The 18,583-nt window shown below is 34.8% G+C and overlaps 1 protein-coding gene across 7 annotated transcripts in view; it reads right to left on the reverse strand.

Moving 5' to 3' along the window:
- Positions 1-18,583, reverse strand: part of LCORL (ligand dependent nuclear receptor corepressor like) — an 81,950-nt gene that overhangs the window by 14,492 nt on the left and 48,875 nt on the right. For 2 of the 7 annotated variants that reach the window (XM_038134417.1, XM_038134419.1), the window contains exons 6-7: positions 16,596-16,686; positions 2,551-7,420 (exon numbers count right to left, since the gene is read on the reverse strand). In XM_038134417.1, the coding sequence (XP_037990345.1) occupies positions 2,551-7,420; positions 16,596-16,686 (4,961 nt within the window). The other 5 variants (XM_038134421.1, XM_038134418.1, XM_038134420.1 and 2 more) reach the window with 5 other exon arrangements.

Consider the following 18,583-nt stretch of genomic DNA (forward strand, 5'->3'; position numbering starts at 1 on the left):
TACTCTTGTGAAAAGAAAACAAATGCTTTCCTAAAAACATGCTTATGTAATTTTCTTTGCACAACAGAGAATAATAGCATTTCGGTGTTGTTAAAGAAATTAAAATTGCCAGAAGATGGATTTGGAATAAAAGGGAACTGCCCCTCAACACATCAAATGCATTGTGGAAGCAACAGTTCAGAAGTATATACAAACATCAAATGTATCTACCAGCCACCTTATCTTGAATACAACGGGCAGTGAGAAAAAGCAATTAACTCCTTTCTGTTGCTGCAATGAGTGCATGGCTAGTTCTGGTTGTTGGACACTACCTTCAGCCGTAAGAATTCAACTGTTTATTCTTGCTTGCACATGCTAGTGAAAAAACCAAGGGTACATAAAAAATTTGGTAACAACATTCTGCCCACCTGCCACAATGTTTCACAACAAAACAGCATCACATCTCTTTAAGAACATTTGGTAAGACCCCAAGATCCGCAAAAGTTTAAGAAAAACTTCAAATACTGACCATAAATGTGTCTATAGCAACATTTCAAGCGTGACAACAGAACGATGATATAGTTTATGATACCACATGAACAAAAATACAATCCAAAGAACACATGAACGAAACAGGATGTTTTCATGTGCATTTAACTCCCAGATGCAGGAATTACATTTGAAGTCACATGCATGCACAGCTAGAAATCATGTTGTTTCTTTTCAGGGAGTAGCTATATTAGACTAAAAACATTTGTATGATTTCCTTGGCTGGTGCAGAGAGTACACAATGTTGAATCAACACAGCAAAACAAGACATCCTTCCAATATCAGACAATCTTCTGATAGTGCAATAGCACCCCTAAGAAAGATCTGGGGTTACAAGTGTGGAGACAATTCCAGAATCATCATTCTTTGTCTTTAAACATTTCCTTTATCAATGAATTTCCTATCATAGCTTTTCTGAAGACAATGACTGATATGAGAAACCATGAGTAAAAGGGAAAATAACAAAAACTGTAAATGAAGTAATGTAAAATATCAAAATAGTTATCAGATTTCCTTAAAATCCAAAACTAAAGGATGAAAGTTATCAGGTAGATAAAATTGAGTCCCAATTAAAACTAACATGAGACCGTCTCACAGTAATAGGTCTTGCATTACCATAGAAACAAAACATTTACAGATAAATATAATTGGAATGTAACATTTTCTCAACGAGTTACAAGTACGAGAGAGCTCTTTCTTCATTTGTAATATAGAAATAGGTATATTCTATCCTATCCTTTCCTAGTTTTTTTTTTTTTACAGCAATTTCGTGTCAAAGTTTGAACTTCTTAAAAACAAGTTATTTATGTTGAGCTTGGCCCCAGATTAATGACTTAAAATACAAAAGAGTAATCCATAGATAAAGAAGTGCTGAAAAACTTTGGAAAAAGTAGGGTTATACTGAATGAGCTTAATATGAAGAATTCTACAAATCACATGATGTACAAAAAAAAATAAAGCATACAAGATCCATTATATTGTTTATATTACAACTTAAATTATCCTTTCTATTTATTATCAGAGATCCTTTCCTAAAAAATAGAATCAAAGAAGGACCTAAAATTTTGATCTGATATTTTGAATAAGGTTTTTATATTTGGCCAATATATCAGATTAGCTAATACAATATTGTTTCTACAAAGGAAGAAACTTAATTGCAGTCGTTTTACTTGGCAAGGATTTCACACCTTAGTAATTTTGTTGAAATGAGTTAAGACTTCTGTTTAAGGATATCTCTTCACCCAACAGAAGAAACAATTACACAAATGTGCCCTCTTTCTAAGTAATATAATGGCCTTTTTGAGATCACAGTTGTATTACAATGTATTTATAAATACCTATCTTTAAAAATCATTTAATTTCACACTAGCCTAAAAAGATTCCAAGTCAAAGTATTTAGCATAGTAACTGTATATTGTACTTGTGAAAAATAATTTTACATTTTACATTGTTGGGTAAGGATTCAATGTGCAAACTCCTTAGAGTCAGCAGATTTTATCTGGCATGGAAGGGATACTAAAATGGGTCTCTGACTGAATAACTTTCAGAAGTACAAAATACTATCTTTCACTGTAAAATTACAAAGCTATTACAGATTTGTAACAGTAATTATCCAATGAGAATTTTTCAAAACCAGCTATATACTAATGCACTAAATTTATGCTTTATTTTATAGCTTACTCCTTCTCACACTATGAGAACCTACACAATGGAATGAAATTCTGTTCCTTTTGAAGTCAACAGCCAGTTGTGACTGACTTCAGAATGTCAGAACTTGACTTCTTGTCTGTCAAAACTATATTGGTTAGCTTATCAGAGCTGAAAGAATGGTGCAAAACATTATAAACATTTTAAAATTGTGCTTTCTGAATTATTCTGATGTTATGCAATGTTTGATTTAATGACTTTTCTGAAACTAAAATGAGTAACATGCAATAAACAAAAAAGTGCTTAGTTGTTTGATTTCTCCAATTCTTTAGGATTTCAATTTTAAGATGAAGTGGGGAACAAAAACTTACCTACTTGGTACTTTGGGTAATAAGGTGCCATTTGTCCACTACTGCATGATTGTCTCTTATGCCTTTTTCTTAAATTTGTATCAGTGGTCTCCCATTGTGGACTTTTCCTTTTGTTTATTCTAGTAAGACCTTCAGAACTACCAGCAGGATTATCGTCCTGGTTTACACCACTGCTTAATTTTCTGCTGTGAAACTGGCCATCCAGCTTTTCAACCACTTTAGAAGAATTAGATCCTTTAGATGTTTCCACTTCATTTTCTTGTTTCTTTAATGTATTTTGTTTAGTAGAATGGGACCTTAAAAGAGGATGTCTTTTTTCTTCCATATAGGCCTGAGTGCTTTTACTGTCGACAGCTTCAGGAGAATAAATGACATTATTTAACTTAAATGAATTGTGCTGCTCAATATGGTTTATTTTTCTCAGAAATATCCTACAGTCTTTAAAGGTTTTGGCTTTCCAAGTATTTTGAAACAGTTTTTCTTGGCTTTGTTCTTTTCTAACATTTTGCTGGCAACGAATTGTTCCATTTGCCTCTGAATGTGACTTAAGTATATTTGCTAAACCAGGATGTGGGTTAAAGTCAGACGATCCCATCATCTGTTGAACAAATGCATCTCTGGTTTCATTTTCAGTTGGCAAGAGGCTATTCTGAGACTCTACCAAAGTCTGAGTGGGCTGGATTTCTACTGTATTTTTCTCCTGCAGCTTGGGTGTTTCATCATTGATTTCCTCACTTGTACTTTTAAACAACTGGCTTTGGCAAAATAACTGCAGATTTTTCTTTTTTGATTTCCAGCCTCCAGGAGCCTGATTATAGAGCTTTTTTGTTTGTCCCCACCTATCACGCTGCAACTTCTTAAATTCATTTCTTTTTAATCTGGCTAAAGTGAAATTACTTTTCATGCCTAAGACTGGAGACCTCACCATGTTATGTAATATTTGCAATTTCCCTGCTGGTTTTGAAGGGGAGGATAGTGCAAACTTTTTAAAGTGCTTTCTGAAAGGGCAAGTGCTAGGATCAGATTGTTTAGTTTCCATCTTTATCTCTTTAGTACTAACTACTTCTAAGGGACTGCGAGCATTTGCCTTTCTCACAAGAGAGAGAGACTGTGTTTCTGTAGTTTGCATAAACCAGGTGCAAAGTTCATTCATATTACACTTTTTCTGGAAAAGCATTTTTATAGGTGATGTTTCAAGTCCTACAAGGCAGGAGTCTAAAGGGTCTGACATTTCAGTATTACAGTCTCGTTCAATGGGATCCCTTTTTTCACATACACATTTGTCAAACTCACTTCCCCCCACTCTCAACCAGGTATTAGTCATCTGTTCAAATCTATTGTTTAGTTCTTCCAACAGGGTGTCACTTGAAGTGGAAGTAGGCCACCACCTGAGAGAGGGATTTGATGAAAAAATGGGATCTGATGATACCTCATTAATGGGCCCAAATCCACCATCCTTAAGATCGTTTTTGGCATTTCCTGGATTTCTCTGCTCTGAGGTACCTCTGGATGCTGTGCACTGATTTGATTGTGTAAGTTTTTCCTTTCGCTCTTTAGCTTTTTTCAAATGGAGTTTGTAAGATTTATGTAGTAAGGCACTTCTACAAGTAAATGGACTAGACGATGCTAATGAATGCAAAAAATGCAGTGAAGGTTTTCTGTCTCTAGCAGAGTGTCTCGATGGAATTTCACGTTTTCTTGACACTGTTGTAGTAACATTGTGTGATCCATCCTCTCTAGAATCTTTCTGCATGTTCTTTACTTGACCCATATTGCACAGTTGATTTTTTCTTTCCTGTGGTATGTTTTTTTCTAACACATTCTGCTGTTGTAAAGGAGGCAAACCATTGCTGATGCTCACTTTTCTTTCCTGAGGTGAAAGTCTACTGACAGTCACTGATATGCCGGAAATTTTTACTTTTGCTGGCCTGCCAGGTTTGCGAACTGTGGTTAATGGTTTCTTAATCTGCCGTATAACATTGCTGCAAGGATGTGGTGATGCCAGATTACCCTTGATGGGCCTGACATAGTCATAACCAGAGACCTCCTTTTCAGCAGAAGGATTCTGGAAGCCTTTTACTGTTTCAGTCAAAGCATTTCCAGTTTCTGCATTGTGCCTTGCTTTGCTGGGATCATTGGCAAAATTAGAATCAATATGTTGTGTGGGCAGAATGCTGATGAGATTTAGATTACCTTCAGAAACGTGTCTCTTAGTTCTTCTTGACCTTCCAAAAACAACCGTCACAGTAATATTTTTGTTGCTGTTAACTTCTTCCATTGCTGCTGCATCAGACTTGATGCTTTTACCACCACAGCTAAGTTCAGGTCTAGGTTTCGTGCTTCCACTCATGTCTACTTTTGGTTTAGGAGGTCGTCCAATGGGTCTCTTAACCTGCTTAACTACTTGAGGACCTATTTTCTTTGGTCTACCAGGCTTTCTTTTGAAAACTAATTCACTGCTACCGCTTGATTTCTCCACAACTTCATCAATTTTTTTAGAGTCATTTATGTTAATTTGACCAACTGGACAAGAGCTTGTAACAGCTTCTGCATAAACACAGCTTGACCTCTCCTTGGTATCATTTTCACTGCAGTCACAACCCTTGACACAGACTGCATGAGAAAGGTCACCTGTGGCCCGTTTATCTAACAAAGCATTTGTGTGCCCCTGAAACAAACAAAGATCTGTGCTTCCCTTAGAAGATGCAGCTGCAGATGTCAATGTGTATTTGACTCCTTCATGACTGTTAACTTCTGAGACAAACATAAGCTTAATAGGACTAGAGTAGTTTAAGGGAGATGGGATCTCCCCGGCTTCAGAAGTTACATGCAAGTCCCCATTACTGGAAGCTGAACTGCTTGAATTAAAGGTCAGAGATTTCAAAAGGCCATCGTTAATTTCTTGATTTATAACAGTTTCTTGTGTGTTTGATGCAACACAAATTGCTTTGATTTTACTGCTGCTGGGCACATGTGAGTGTGGAAGGAATGTTTGTCCTGTGCATCCCATTTCACTCAGAGTGAAGGGTAAGCCCCTTCTAGTAGCTGGGTTCATAACCTGTTCATAAGCATTATCTTTTAATTTTTGGCTTATTTTGTAACTATCCAACAATGAGTTGCTAGTCTTTCTGGATAAGTTTATTGTATCTTCTAAACGCTCCACAACAACTTGCAGATTTGTGTCTCTCACAATTTTGCTTATATTTATGTCACCGCATCTTTCAGCATGAAGATTTTTATTTATTCTCATTTTTTCCAAACTTTTCAAGGACTTTTTTGTACTGGATGACTTTCTAAACATGATATTGTTTGTTACATAAACAGAGTACCACCCAGGAGGCACAATGTTACGTTTCGTTCTACCCAAGATTTCATTACTCTCATCCTTCAGAGGAATCTGACCAGTCTCTTTTAAGGTTGCACAATCTCCTTGTGTATTTGGGAGTTTTGCCTGGCTGGCTGCAATAGCACTGTTTTCTGAAAGAACTAAAAAGCTGGAGCTGGTCTGAAAATTAGTAAGAGGTAGATTGAAAGTCTCTGTTTGGTGTACTGGAAAGCATATTGGTTTGGTTTGGCAATTCACACATGGATTACTTTCAAGATGTTGCAAAGTCTCATCTTCTATTACAGTAAAACTATGTCTTTTATTTGGATGCATTTTATCAATTTTTTTTGTAGATTTCTTTGCATTTCTCTCAGAAATTGATTTTTTTCGTACAAGAGTTTCATCAAGGCTTGCAAGCTCCCTCTTGATTTGCAGAGACTGTCGTCGAATGACTGGTGAGTCAGGAGAATTATACGTTGCAAATAAAGTTTCCTGACGCTTGCGAAATCTTGTCTGAATAATTTTATTTTCCACTTGTTTATCATGCTGGCGAAGTAATTCCATAAAGCTGTAATCACTTGCCTTAGCATTATGCAAAAGAGAAGTTATGAAGTCTCCTAATTTGACATCACTTTCTGGTGCTCTGTCACTGCTAGAAAGTTTTACAAGATTTGTTGCTAGATCTGTAGTGTCTATTGATTTCAACTTCTCATTAATGCGGTCCATTAAATCTTGAAAAATGGCAGAATGTTCACCTTTCTCAGAGTTCATATAACCATCATTGCTTTCCTGGTCTGCTGATCCCAGTGCTCCATCTGAATAATCAATCTCTTTTCCTTTGCATGTTTTACCCTCATACTCAAACTCTCCCTTGCTTCCTTCAGCTGGCAAGAGGGATGGAGGCTGGTTGATGGATATTTCAAGCTTGTTGTTGTCTAAAGTTGGAAAGTCCATTACCATTCCTTCTGACAATTCAAATTCTTTACTGTGTACAGGTGATAGTGGAGGTGGTGATGGACTGCGGGATCTGTTTGAATTTTTAATGCTGCTTAAGAGGTCACAGTCCTTAGCTGAATATGTACATGCTGCTGCTTTCACAGAATGCCTGTTATAATTTTGCAACTGGTCAGCACAATACTTAGGAGAACTACATGCTTTGTTCACCATTGTCTTAATACATCCAATTGCTACAGCTTGGCATGACAAAGAATGGAAATCTTTAATACAAACAGACAGAGGTGGTAAACAAGTGTTTGGCCTTTGATTTTGTAAACAGCACCTTTTTGTCAGCATGTGTCCATTGCAATTGCAAAATGGAACGTGAACATCCTCTTCAGTAAGGGAACTGGGAGTTTCAGAGTGGACCAAATGTGTTTGCTTGCAACTGCAAACTATAGGAACATTTTCATCCTGTAATAGGAATTTTAACATAGCCAAAGTCTGTTGCCAGTGATATGAACAAAAAGACTCCAAAACTTTGTTTAATGTTGATTTTCCTTTTTCCAAATTAGCTGTTTCCTCTGAATTTGCATCAGCTGTTGAGCTTGAACTGAAAATGAAAACAAATCAAAACAAAATATAAATTACAGTAAAACACCACATCTAATGTTTGTTATAATGGTTAAACTCAAGCCTACAAACCTGACGTATACAAAACAGTTCTGGTCTATCTGCAGTATTCAATCATACTTGCAAGTGTCACTAGCAATGATGTGCATCTTATCAGCGATAGCACTGAACTACCATTAAGAAAAATAATCATGAAAAAATTAAAGGCAAAAAAGAATAATTTGAAATACACCTTCTTGAACCTAACTACAATTACAACAATGTTAACTTTCTGGTATTTCAAACTATCTTAACTATTAATGAAAGAAAACCTCACCAAGAACCTGGCAAGCTTGGTATTACTCTCATTTCACTAACTGGGGCACAGAGAAGGGTAAATGAGTGAGGTTCAAGGCAGTGGCTGAGTAAAGAATGGATCCATCTCTCCTGAATCCCACTCTTTGGTATTTAAATACTCAAGTGTACTGAGTGCTCTTCAGGACACACTTAAAGGTATTTCTAAAGACATTTTTATTTCTATATTTAAAGAACATTCAACAAGCTAACAGAAAATGGAAAAAATAGCCTAGCGCTCTTTGCAGGTAAAATTTTCCCTTTCAATTTTTAAAAAAATTGCAGTGGTGCATCACAAGCTCTTCATCGCAATATATTAAACACACACATGTGTGCACACACACAGATTCCTTAAACCGAAAAAGAGATAATCACCACTGGAATAAGTAATTTCCAAGATAAAAGCTAATATCCTTTAAATATCCTTACAACAGGGTAGGCCTACATCGAAGGACTGCTGAGCAGTTGTTCTCAAATGTATTAACTAAAAAAAAAACCACCTTATAAAATACTACTTTAACTATTTAATCAATTTCTTATAAATTATTAAAACTAATGTCACTACTTACCTAATCAATCATTTATACTGAAAAGCTGAAAATTTTCCATGGCAGAAATTAATACAGGTATTTCTTCAATTAAATACAAAATCCTTATGCTGGATAGCAACTATCAAGAGATAGTTAACACCTAGTTCAAATGTTTTACTGAAACCAATTGCATGAGCAGAAAATGTTGGAAGAATTCTGTTTTAGAAAAGTATGTATAGTTTAAACATATCACCAAACTCTGAACATGACACTAACTTTTTTCCCTGCTATTATCCCCTGTAATTTTTTTGGATTTAAGCCTGTACTTCAAAAAATTTTCATTCTGATTTTTTTACAACTGTACTGATCAATGAACAAACATATTTAAAATTTAATGTGCTATATTTAAATATAGTTACCTATTCATTAATTAAGTCATACCCAAAATTATAAGCATCAATAATAACTTCTAGCTTCAAGTTTCTTACTGGATGCAAGCTTGTATTTTTATTGTCCTAGACAGATTTTAAAAGTTTAGAGCTTAAAACCAGCCAATTGTGCATAATAATTCTTCATGTTTTTTTCCTTCTCCTGTAATATTCAGTATGAAATGGCATACATTCAAAATCAGGCATCTAGATGATACTAACTCATAAAGGCATAAGGTAATTGTGATAGTATTAGTTGAAGCTGTGCTAATCATTCTGAAATGATTAAGTCTTTAAAAGAAAAAAAAACGAAAACCTCTTTGCAGTTGCAATCTGAAATAAAATCCACATTATTCAAGAGAATGTCAGTGTCAGGATTTGACTCTTTTTGAAATGCCACTACACTGAGAAAAGTCTGTTATTCAAACAAATTCAGGAGTCACGAGGTATCAAAATCACTACACTTGTAAAAAGAAAGCTTATTCTAATAGTACAATTAAGGATAAAAGGTAATTGCCCTCCCCTCCACCATGATTTTAATTAATGTTTTGAAAGGCCAGATTAAAAAAAAAAAATATCAACATGCCACTAGGCCTTCATCTTCCATATTCTGTTTGTAAACCAGAGTAAATTTGTTAAGTACTAATTGGCTAAAAAGATAGCTATAGCACATTCTTTTTTGAGACTGAATTTTTAAACTGGTACCTTACTATCTGTCTAGACTTGCAAATGTCTATAGCTTCACTGGAGAGCTTTAACTATAGAGGACCTGTATCTGTAACTGCTATTTAAAGTCTGTTCACTAGTGGAAGAAACTCCTGGAGCCTTACAACCTTCTCAAACAGAGTGACCAAATCATCCACAGGCCTCAAAACTGTTTTGAATTTGCTATGCGGAGATCAATTTGTTGTACAAAGCAATATCCTGATTATCACAGACATTCTTCTAAAACAATTTCTTTCCTGATTGCCCGCCCTTGTGTGACATCTATAATCTGCTTTCCCTTCACATGAGTTAGTTTCTAAAGCTGACAGACAACAGACAACTTTCATCTATTCTATTGCGATAGTCCCACAGTCCAAACGATCTTCTGAGCTCGTACAGACACATGGAGCCCTTACTCAGCCACCACTTGGGAGCAGAGCTTACTACACAAACAAATTCAAGCATTAAAGCAACACATTTTCCTTGAAGTGTCCCTGTAGAGATGTCAACATATTTAAACATAATAATTTTTAGTAGCTTTTCAATTCAACCATGGAATTATAATTCAGTTCCCTGTATCTCCTTAAATTTGTGTTGTCACACTGTAGTTTAGACTATCCTCAGGATAGAAGGCTTAAGCAATAATTCCATAGGAGGAAGACCTATCACTTTGACAAACTGCACACTTCCTCCAAACCACACACAGAAAGATGGCTGGAGAGAGTGGGCAGGAAACTGAGGGGTCGAGAGGCGAGAGGATCAATATACTGCTACCCTGGTACCTTCTGCATCGCTCAGGAGCAAGGTTAAGCATGGAATGAGAATTCCCTTCTGGCAGATGGGGCAGTTAATAACATGGAATGGGGATTCACTAGAGTCCAAAAATGGCACAAAGGCAACAATATGATAAGGTTAATTCCCAGACTTCCAGTGTATTAATTTACATATAAAGAACTAAAACTTGGCCTCCTCCACAAAAACTATCAGGGAAGAGCTCTATAAGAGGACTCCACTCCCAAAAGAGGTCCTTCCCCTATTGTCTCAGCTAGAGAAGATAGATCACTCTAGCAAGATCTGTACAGAATGGGAACAGCAACAAAACTGGAACAGAACATAGTTTCAAGTACTCATACAAACAGAATGGAACTGTTAAAGAAATACAAATCTGTCTTACAGAAATGTTTGTCTTCTGACTTTATTAAGTACAAAAGTACCTCAAAAAAGCTATATGCTATTTGTAATTTTTAGCTGCTAACTAAAGGGGGTGTTAGAAATTTAATTTTCTGATTTTGTTCTCATTAGTAATTAATCAATTCTGAGAAAAGGAAACATCCTTCCTTAAAGCTACTTTCTGATAAAATTCTCATAGCAAATTAGTCATTATGAGCTTAATTTGTACAGTTCTTGGTCTTATGCCACTGCTAATCAACTTGCGCCTCAAGAATAAGTCAAATAAGTCAGTGTACAGGTTTTTGTTTCTTTCTTTTTTTTTTACTGAATGAGCAAATCAATCACACATCAGTGTTGTAAATTTATGTGCAAAAGCATTGAAGTGCTTTACTACAAATTACAACGTAGAAACACGTTAACTAAACAATTAAATTCATACAATCAGATTTAGGAATATAACAACACAAAGAAGAAACAGAATTACAGTACATTTACAACACAAGACAAATACATGGAATTCATTAGAAAATATTGTAATAAATAATTCATGAATTATAGTGCAATTGATTTATGCATAAATATAACTAATTGCCTAAAAATCAGTTGTTAACAAAAATCTGTCAAAAATCAAGGCAGCCACAGAGTTTTACTAAATTACTGCGACAATGGAAATACTGCAATTAAAAAACAAATACAAGTATTTGTACTGTAAACAACTAAAAAAATCAGTCTCACTAAAGTTAATATACAATTTAATATAAAATTGTCATTAGCTACCAGAAATGGTTTAAACAACTTTACTGAGCAGTAGTTCTAAAAACAGAGGCACTGTTTTTTAATATAAAATACTTGAGAAACATTCAAATAAGTAGAAAGCATGTAGGGCTTGCTTTCGCCTTCATTTAAAATTCTGCTGAAACAGGAATTTTCAGAAATTGTCAATTACTAAGTAGTGACTGGTAACTGAATTTATAAAACAGTTCAAAATGTATAATTTAAATGACATTAATGAAATACATAGGGGTTGGGGGAGGAGAATTTACACATTTCCCTGCCTTTCCTTAGTTGTGTAATTAAAACGTTAGCCTAATAATTAGAAACAAATAATTCTGTTCTTTAAACACTTACAGGTTGAGTATCATCTATAAACTATCAAAAAATATTTTAATTACTATTTCTGACCAAAAAATAAATACAAGTACTAAAATGTTGAAAATTAATTATAATATTACATACAAAACTACTGAGTACTGTTAAGTCAATAGTAAAATGATCCCTGATTTTATGAATCCTGTTAAATTTTTGGTCAGGTCATCTTTGAAATGATATAAAAAGAGTCCTGTCACTTGCCTTCAATATAAAGTTCTGACTCAAATTTCTAGCAATGTCTGAGGAGTAGAAAACATCAGTATGGTACAAATATTAGGCAATGTATTGAAGCCCCAGGTTTTTGCAAGTAAAACTGTATAAAGACAGATGTTGAAACTTTTAATGCAGTTTTTTCAGCTGCATTTTTTAGTGGGGATATATTCACAAATTAATCCTTCTGGCCCTCACAAAATATGGCTTAATTTTTTTAAAATGAAAGATGACCCTGACATCTGCTGTTCTGCAAACTCCTTATCAGTTACAGTTCTGCTTAAAATCATAGAATCACAGATTAAGCTGAGTTGGAAGGGACCCACCAGGATCACTGAGTCCAACTCCTGACCCTGCACAGGACACCCCAAGAACCATCATGTGCCTGAGAGATTCATTCTGTAATATGCAAGTAAACCTTAATGACTGAAGAAGATTCAGTATTGATCTGAGAGACCAAAGAACTGAGATACTGGTTGTGCAGTTTCAGAGGATTACTCTGTTTTAAAGTGGATGTTGCCATTTTTCAGTAGTGTTAATAGGTATGGGCTGGATTTTGCCACCAGAATTGCAGTATGCTCTCCACTGAATTTAATGGCAAGTCTATCTAGAAATGAAATTACCTGATGTGGCCCATATGCATCTAATGTCCCATTTAATTTCTACAATTAACCCATACACATGGAAATTTAAGTGGGGAAAAAAATGAGTGCATGTGCACCATGTGTATAAAAGTTGGAGAGTCTTTTTTTAATGCCAAATTAGATACATAGAGAAAAAATTACATGTTGAGAGGAAAAGGGCATTGATGTTCAGTAGTGAATGTATGAAGCAAGCCCCCATTCATATGCAGACATATAGTTTTGATATTACATAAAAAAATTAAGTGTGATAAAAAATCCAATGTGAATAGTTTGAAATTCGTGTAAAAACTGCAATATGAAGGTAATTGGTCTCCCTTAAATTCTATTAAAAGTTGCGTATTTAAAATGAACTAACATCTAACTACCAAATTTATAAAGAATTTATATTATTGAAAGTTCAAAACAGCTTCACTGTTTCATATTTGTATTTCTATCAAGACCCTGAACTGCAAATTTGGTTATTAGCAAGATGATAATGTAACTTGGTATTCATTTTGATAAACTGAAAATGTTTTGAAATGTCACAGCAGCAAATACATTACAGTTACAGTGAGGTTTTTCAATAGGAGTGTGACACAATCCTTAAATAAATTTTAAGTAGTCATAACATCAACTAACCAGCACGTTTAAACAAAAAAAAACAAACAAACCCAAACCATTCTCAAGCTCATTCTGTGCACATTATGAACATGCTCTAAGTTGCATTCCAACTTTCTTTTTAAACCTTACAAGTTACCTTAATTGTCAAACTAAAAAGGAAAATTATGTTAAAGTTTAAATTATTTTATGCTCTTAGTATTCCATCTTATTTAATATTTAATAATTCTATAACTACAGTAATTTCTCAGATTTCATAAGTGTACACTTTGTAAACACCAATTTCTTTCTAAACCAACAACAAAATTTTCTTAAAATGATAAAAAAATGCAGTTTATGCCTGCTAAACACACATTTTTGTAATGAAATGTTTTTCTTACTTGTATTGGATATTTAAATAACAAACTTTTTTTCTTTCACAGAATGTACTATATCCTACTAATACTTCACAAATCCACTTCCTTGTGAGGAACTATCTTTTTTTCTTAAATCCCTTGCTGTGTATAATCTGAGTTACTTACAATTTATTGCAAGTATTCTGTGAACTATAGAAGTCTGCTAACCCTTGGTTGTGTATTTCCATAATAAGATGAATAATTGGATGGGTAAAGTGGTTCTCCACCAATTAAAAATTATGCTTCACATGACAAATACTTGTTTTCCCAAAACATCTTTATGCTAGTGACTACTAAATAAAACCTGAATCTTTTCACCTATTTATACATGGATTATATTAAATACACACTATCAGAATTAAGTGAGCAACTCTATAATTCTGTCCACAGTGAAAACCCTGAATAAAACTATTTTTCAAAAGGCATGTATGTGGTTTTTGAACTGTATAATTTCATGTCTTCTGTCAGAGTGAGCATATGTATTTCTCACATAGTGTGTGTATACAGACATACATACACACACACAAAACAATTTGCTAACAATTACTCTACACAGGCTTGCTACTATTTTTGCAGCTGCCAGTCCCTGAATCTGTCATATTAAATAAGCCAGTATCTGGTAAACGGAGTTTCTTCTTCGGTGGAGTCTTCAATGTTCCAGATCTTTCTTTTACTTTATATTCTAAAGTGCTGTGAGGTACCCCATAAATTCCTTGTGCTTTGGAAACACTCATTTTCCCACTCATTACCATTGCAATTGCTTCTTCCATTATTTCATGGTCATACTGCCGATAGCGGCCACGTTTTTTCCTTGGTTGCTTATTATCTTTACGATCCAAACTATCTTCTGTATTTTCTGAGGTTCCATCTACTGTCCCATTCTTAGCATTAAGACACAAAGGAGAGAGGTCCCCATGCAGAAAGTAGGAGTCAACACTTGAGTGAGTTACAGGTCCAGAACATTCAATTTTGTTCTGTTTAGGGAGGATATTTTTCAATTTTTGAAGAGCTGATCCTTCTAAGACTGAGGAGGTTTTAGAAACGTGGTACATAACATCCAGAAGACCAGCAGTATCAGACTGTGGTTTGGACACAGAACTTATTCTTAGCTGAGGAATTTTTAATTGTACAGTGGGACTTGAAGTTTCATATTGTAGATTTTCACTTTTTTCTTTAAACTGAGTGACCATTCTCTGTAGAGTTAACTGGTGGAGGTAACTGGAAGCTGTTGGGAATTTTAATTCTGAGGTTTCAAGTAGACTGAGTTTACTTTTTTCTGTGCGCTCTGCTTGAGCTCTTGCCCACAAGGCTACTTTTTGTAGGACTGCACAAGTTTCTTTACTGTCTTTAAATGAATAACTATCATTGAAATCTCGAGTTTTATTTTTAAAAGGTGCAGGCTTTCCTGCTGGTAAGGCTTCTAAGTGGAGAAGTAAAGTTTTTTGAGGTATGCCATAAAGTATGCCTGCTTTATTTATGTCCAGTGCTCCAGACTGAATGTCTTTCAAAGCTTTTGAGAGCAAACCATCTGCAAACTCAGCACTTCTTTCCACATAGTCCTCTCTGTTTCTGTGTAGTCTCCTGGATGGATGGAATGAAACGATGGTAAACTGATGTATGAGAGACTCTCACACAGCTATGGAAGGGAAGGGTCCACTCCTTTATTATACTCCTTGCTTCGGTAACATCACTGCTTCTGATACTTTTTAGCCTTTGAGATGTGGTAGTTAAATGATTATCCTAGCAAAATGTTACAGTTCTGGTAGGACAGTGTGTCAAAAATCATACCGTGGCTTCTACAGCAGCCCTTCCAAGAACTTTATATCCTAGCTCAGTATTTGGTAATAGTCTCATGTGCTTGTTATATTCCCTTGTTCACATGCTTGCAGAGCAACACTGTTATAATTTTAATTATACAATTAACGTTCTGTTAAATACCCAAATCCTGAAGGAGTTTTTGTTAGTAGAAACGTGACGTTACCGCTAAACAAGTAATAAAAGAGTCAACCCCCTTATAGAAAATTTGCAGCAATAAGTACATAACTACACACAAACATCCCAGACTTACACAAAACTAGGCTTTCTACAACAAGAAGATAAAGTGCTGTAGTTAACAATCAAGTCCATTTTTCGCAAAATAAGACAAAATTTTAAAAACTTCTACTCACTATTTACAGCTCACTAATTACAAAGCCATCCATTTTCAAACTTTTTTGTATCAGCAAATTAATAAAATGCACTTTTACATCATTCAACAAATGCTGCTACTGTAGTCCTATTTGTAATAAGTTATTTGTAAGACGTACAGGTGACAGAAAGGATCCTGCTATGGCTAGTGGATAGGAGGATGCCAAGATCATAAAATCCAACAAAACAAAGCAATTCACTAATTTTGTGGTAGCTTTCAGCAGATGCAATAACATTTTCCTTGCTGAATAAAGAAATTTAACCATTAGCCACCACACACCATAGTCAGAACCATGATGCAAATATAAGTATGATGATTAAGAGCTCTCTCTCACGCGCTTGCTCTCTCTCTATATTAAGGAATAATATAGATAATAGCCATTTAACTTGTTCATGTTAGTTGAAGAAGATTTTGTATCTAATTATTAACATAGCCATTTTTGTCCAAAAATTGAAGTTCCCTAAATAAATTCTAAAAGAATTATTTGCATTTTCTTCTACTAGTCTCTTACTTCTACTGTGTTATGTAATCAATTTTCAAGTAATTTTTAGTAACATGAACTAAAGTTTGGTGATTGTTCTGATAACTTTTCTTTAAACAGAAAAAAAAAGAAAAAAGACAAATGAAACATATGATATATACATAGACACACACTTATGAGTGACAAAAATTCTTTTGAAAGCAAAATAGGAACCACATGTGTGTGCCAGTATATACAGGTATGTTATGAACATAAAACCTGGCCAAAGAAGAGAAACCTGGATTGTGTTTTTGATAAGCCAAAGAGAGTCCTAAACATTGCTTACCCAGACACTGAGTTTTCAGAACACAAGGGATCATATTTTGGTTCTTCCAACCTTGCGCTCTTCTTTGTAGAGAGATCTAGCACTCCATCCCCTGCAAAGAACGAGTAGCGATGATAACAGTGGTTTTAAGGAATATCTCAGAGATTTTGTCAGCAAATGTATTTTCACCTATGGCACAATTTTCAAGCAGCTGTTTTATCCTGTAAAATTTCTGACACCTTATTCCATTAACAGTATCAGCCACCAGCAAATTATTTTGTGTATTTGATTTGTCACCAAACTTTTATAAATTTGAGAAAAAAAAAGTAAACCCATTCAGAAGTAATAAAATTTAAAAGAACCTGTATTAACCAAACATGACTGCTTTCCTAAAAATCACATGTGTCTATATTGCACTTTTTACTTTCAAGGCAATCAAAACAATGCACTTGATATTACAGTTATTATTCATATTTACATACTGTAAACAAACACACAATTCTGATCCTAGACTTACAGGATAATTCAAGCTAATAAAGATCTCGGGAGGCCCCCAGACCAACCTCCTGCTCTGAGCAGGGTCAGCAGTGACACCAGACCAGGTTACTGGATGAGCAGGTACCAGTAACTGGGTAACTTCCCCATAACTGGGAAAAGAGCTCAAGCCCAATACAGAGTACTAACACTTGAACTATACATACTCCTCCTGCTACCTCCACATATATGGGATAATATTAGAAATTAGAAAAAAGAAAGACCTAAAGTGGGGTGGGAGTCTGCCCTGTTGAGTCACTGGTTTATACTTGGCTGTTAAAGTCTATGAAGTATTGAAATAGAAAAACATACTTCTTAAAAATCAGTATTTAAAAACATTAACAGTTAAAATATTCCTTTTAAACAAAAAAAAAAAATCTATGACATTTAAATTATAGTTAAATCCCCTAAATATATTTAATTTCATACCTTTCTTCCTTGGTTCTCTGTTTCAAACTTGGGCTGTTTTGTGTGCCTGAGCTCTGCGAATTCAATTTTGAGTTTCAACATGTAGCTCAACATTCAACTCTATAATCACCTTTATACTACCCCTTATTGCATTTACAGCGTCATTTTCATGTTACTGCCTATTATTTCTAAAACATCAATCAATTGCACATATTTTCCCACAGCCTGAGATGCAGACAATGGTTGAAGCATCCAAATGCCAACAGTCAAATAAGAAGTCAAGAAAATTGTTTGGGTAGCTCTCCTTTACACCAATAATGCAAAGAAATAGAGTTCTGTGTAATAATCAAACCCAGATTTTTGGTTTTGGACTGCTTTTTTGACTGCTCTTCCACAACTCTTTTGTACTATTTGAAGGAGGTTAAAGAGAGAAAAAGTAACATCATAACTCAGCATTAGGGGATGAATATATATCAATATGCCCTTGTCAAGGGTGCTGCTTTTCACCTGAATACATTCCTTTCAAAATCTTAGAGAAAGGAGGATTAATGCTAACCAACCTTCCTGAGGCATTGCTATTACAGAAGAAAAAGCCAATTAAGCACACTACAGAAAAATTCTACATTGACATTTTGGCCTACCCAGGAATATCCAAGCTCAACCCAAAGTCCCTGAGTCCTGTGGAACAGATTTCATCTGTTGTGCTCTGTCAGTTGCACAAAGTAAATCTCCGTTTCTTAGGGGCTTGTGTGCTCCCTTTTGCAACAGTTTCTCCATCTTCAGTTGACACTCACAGACATCACAAAAAAATTTAGAAGACAGTAGTTTTGGAGGAAAAACTACTCCAAAGCTGACAACATATCAAGCAATAGCAAGCTAATTGTCTCTCCATCAATTAAAAAAAAAAAAAAAAAAAAAAAGTTAAAGCTAGCAGCTAGCTAGATTATTTTGTAAAAGAAAGAGACCCAACAATCAACAAAATCCAAAGGCTCCTGTAATATTCCATAATGAAAATAATTTTCATTCCCAATCTTTCAGAACTGGCTTTGACAGCAGGCTAGCAATCA

Source organism: Motacilla alba, chromosome 4 (assembly GCF_015832195.1).
Source record: "Motacilla alba alba isolate MOTALB_02 chromosome 4, Motacilla_alba_V1.0_pri, whole genome shotgun sequence".
Taxonomy (NCBI): Eukaryota; Metazoa; Chordata; class Aves; order Passeriformes; family Motacillidae; genus Motacilla; species Motacilla alba.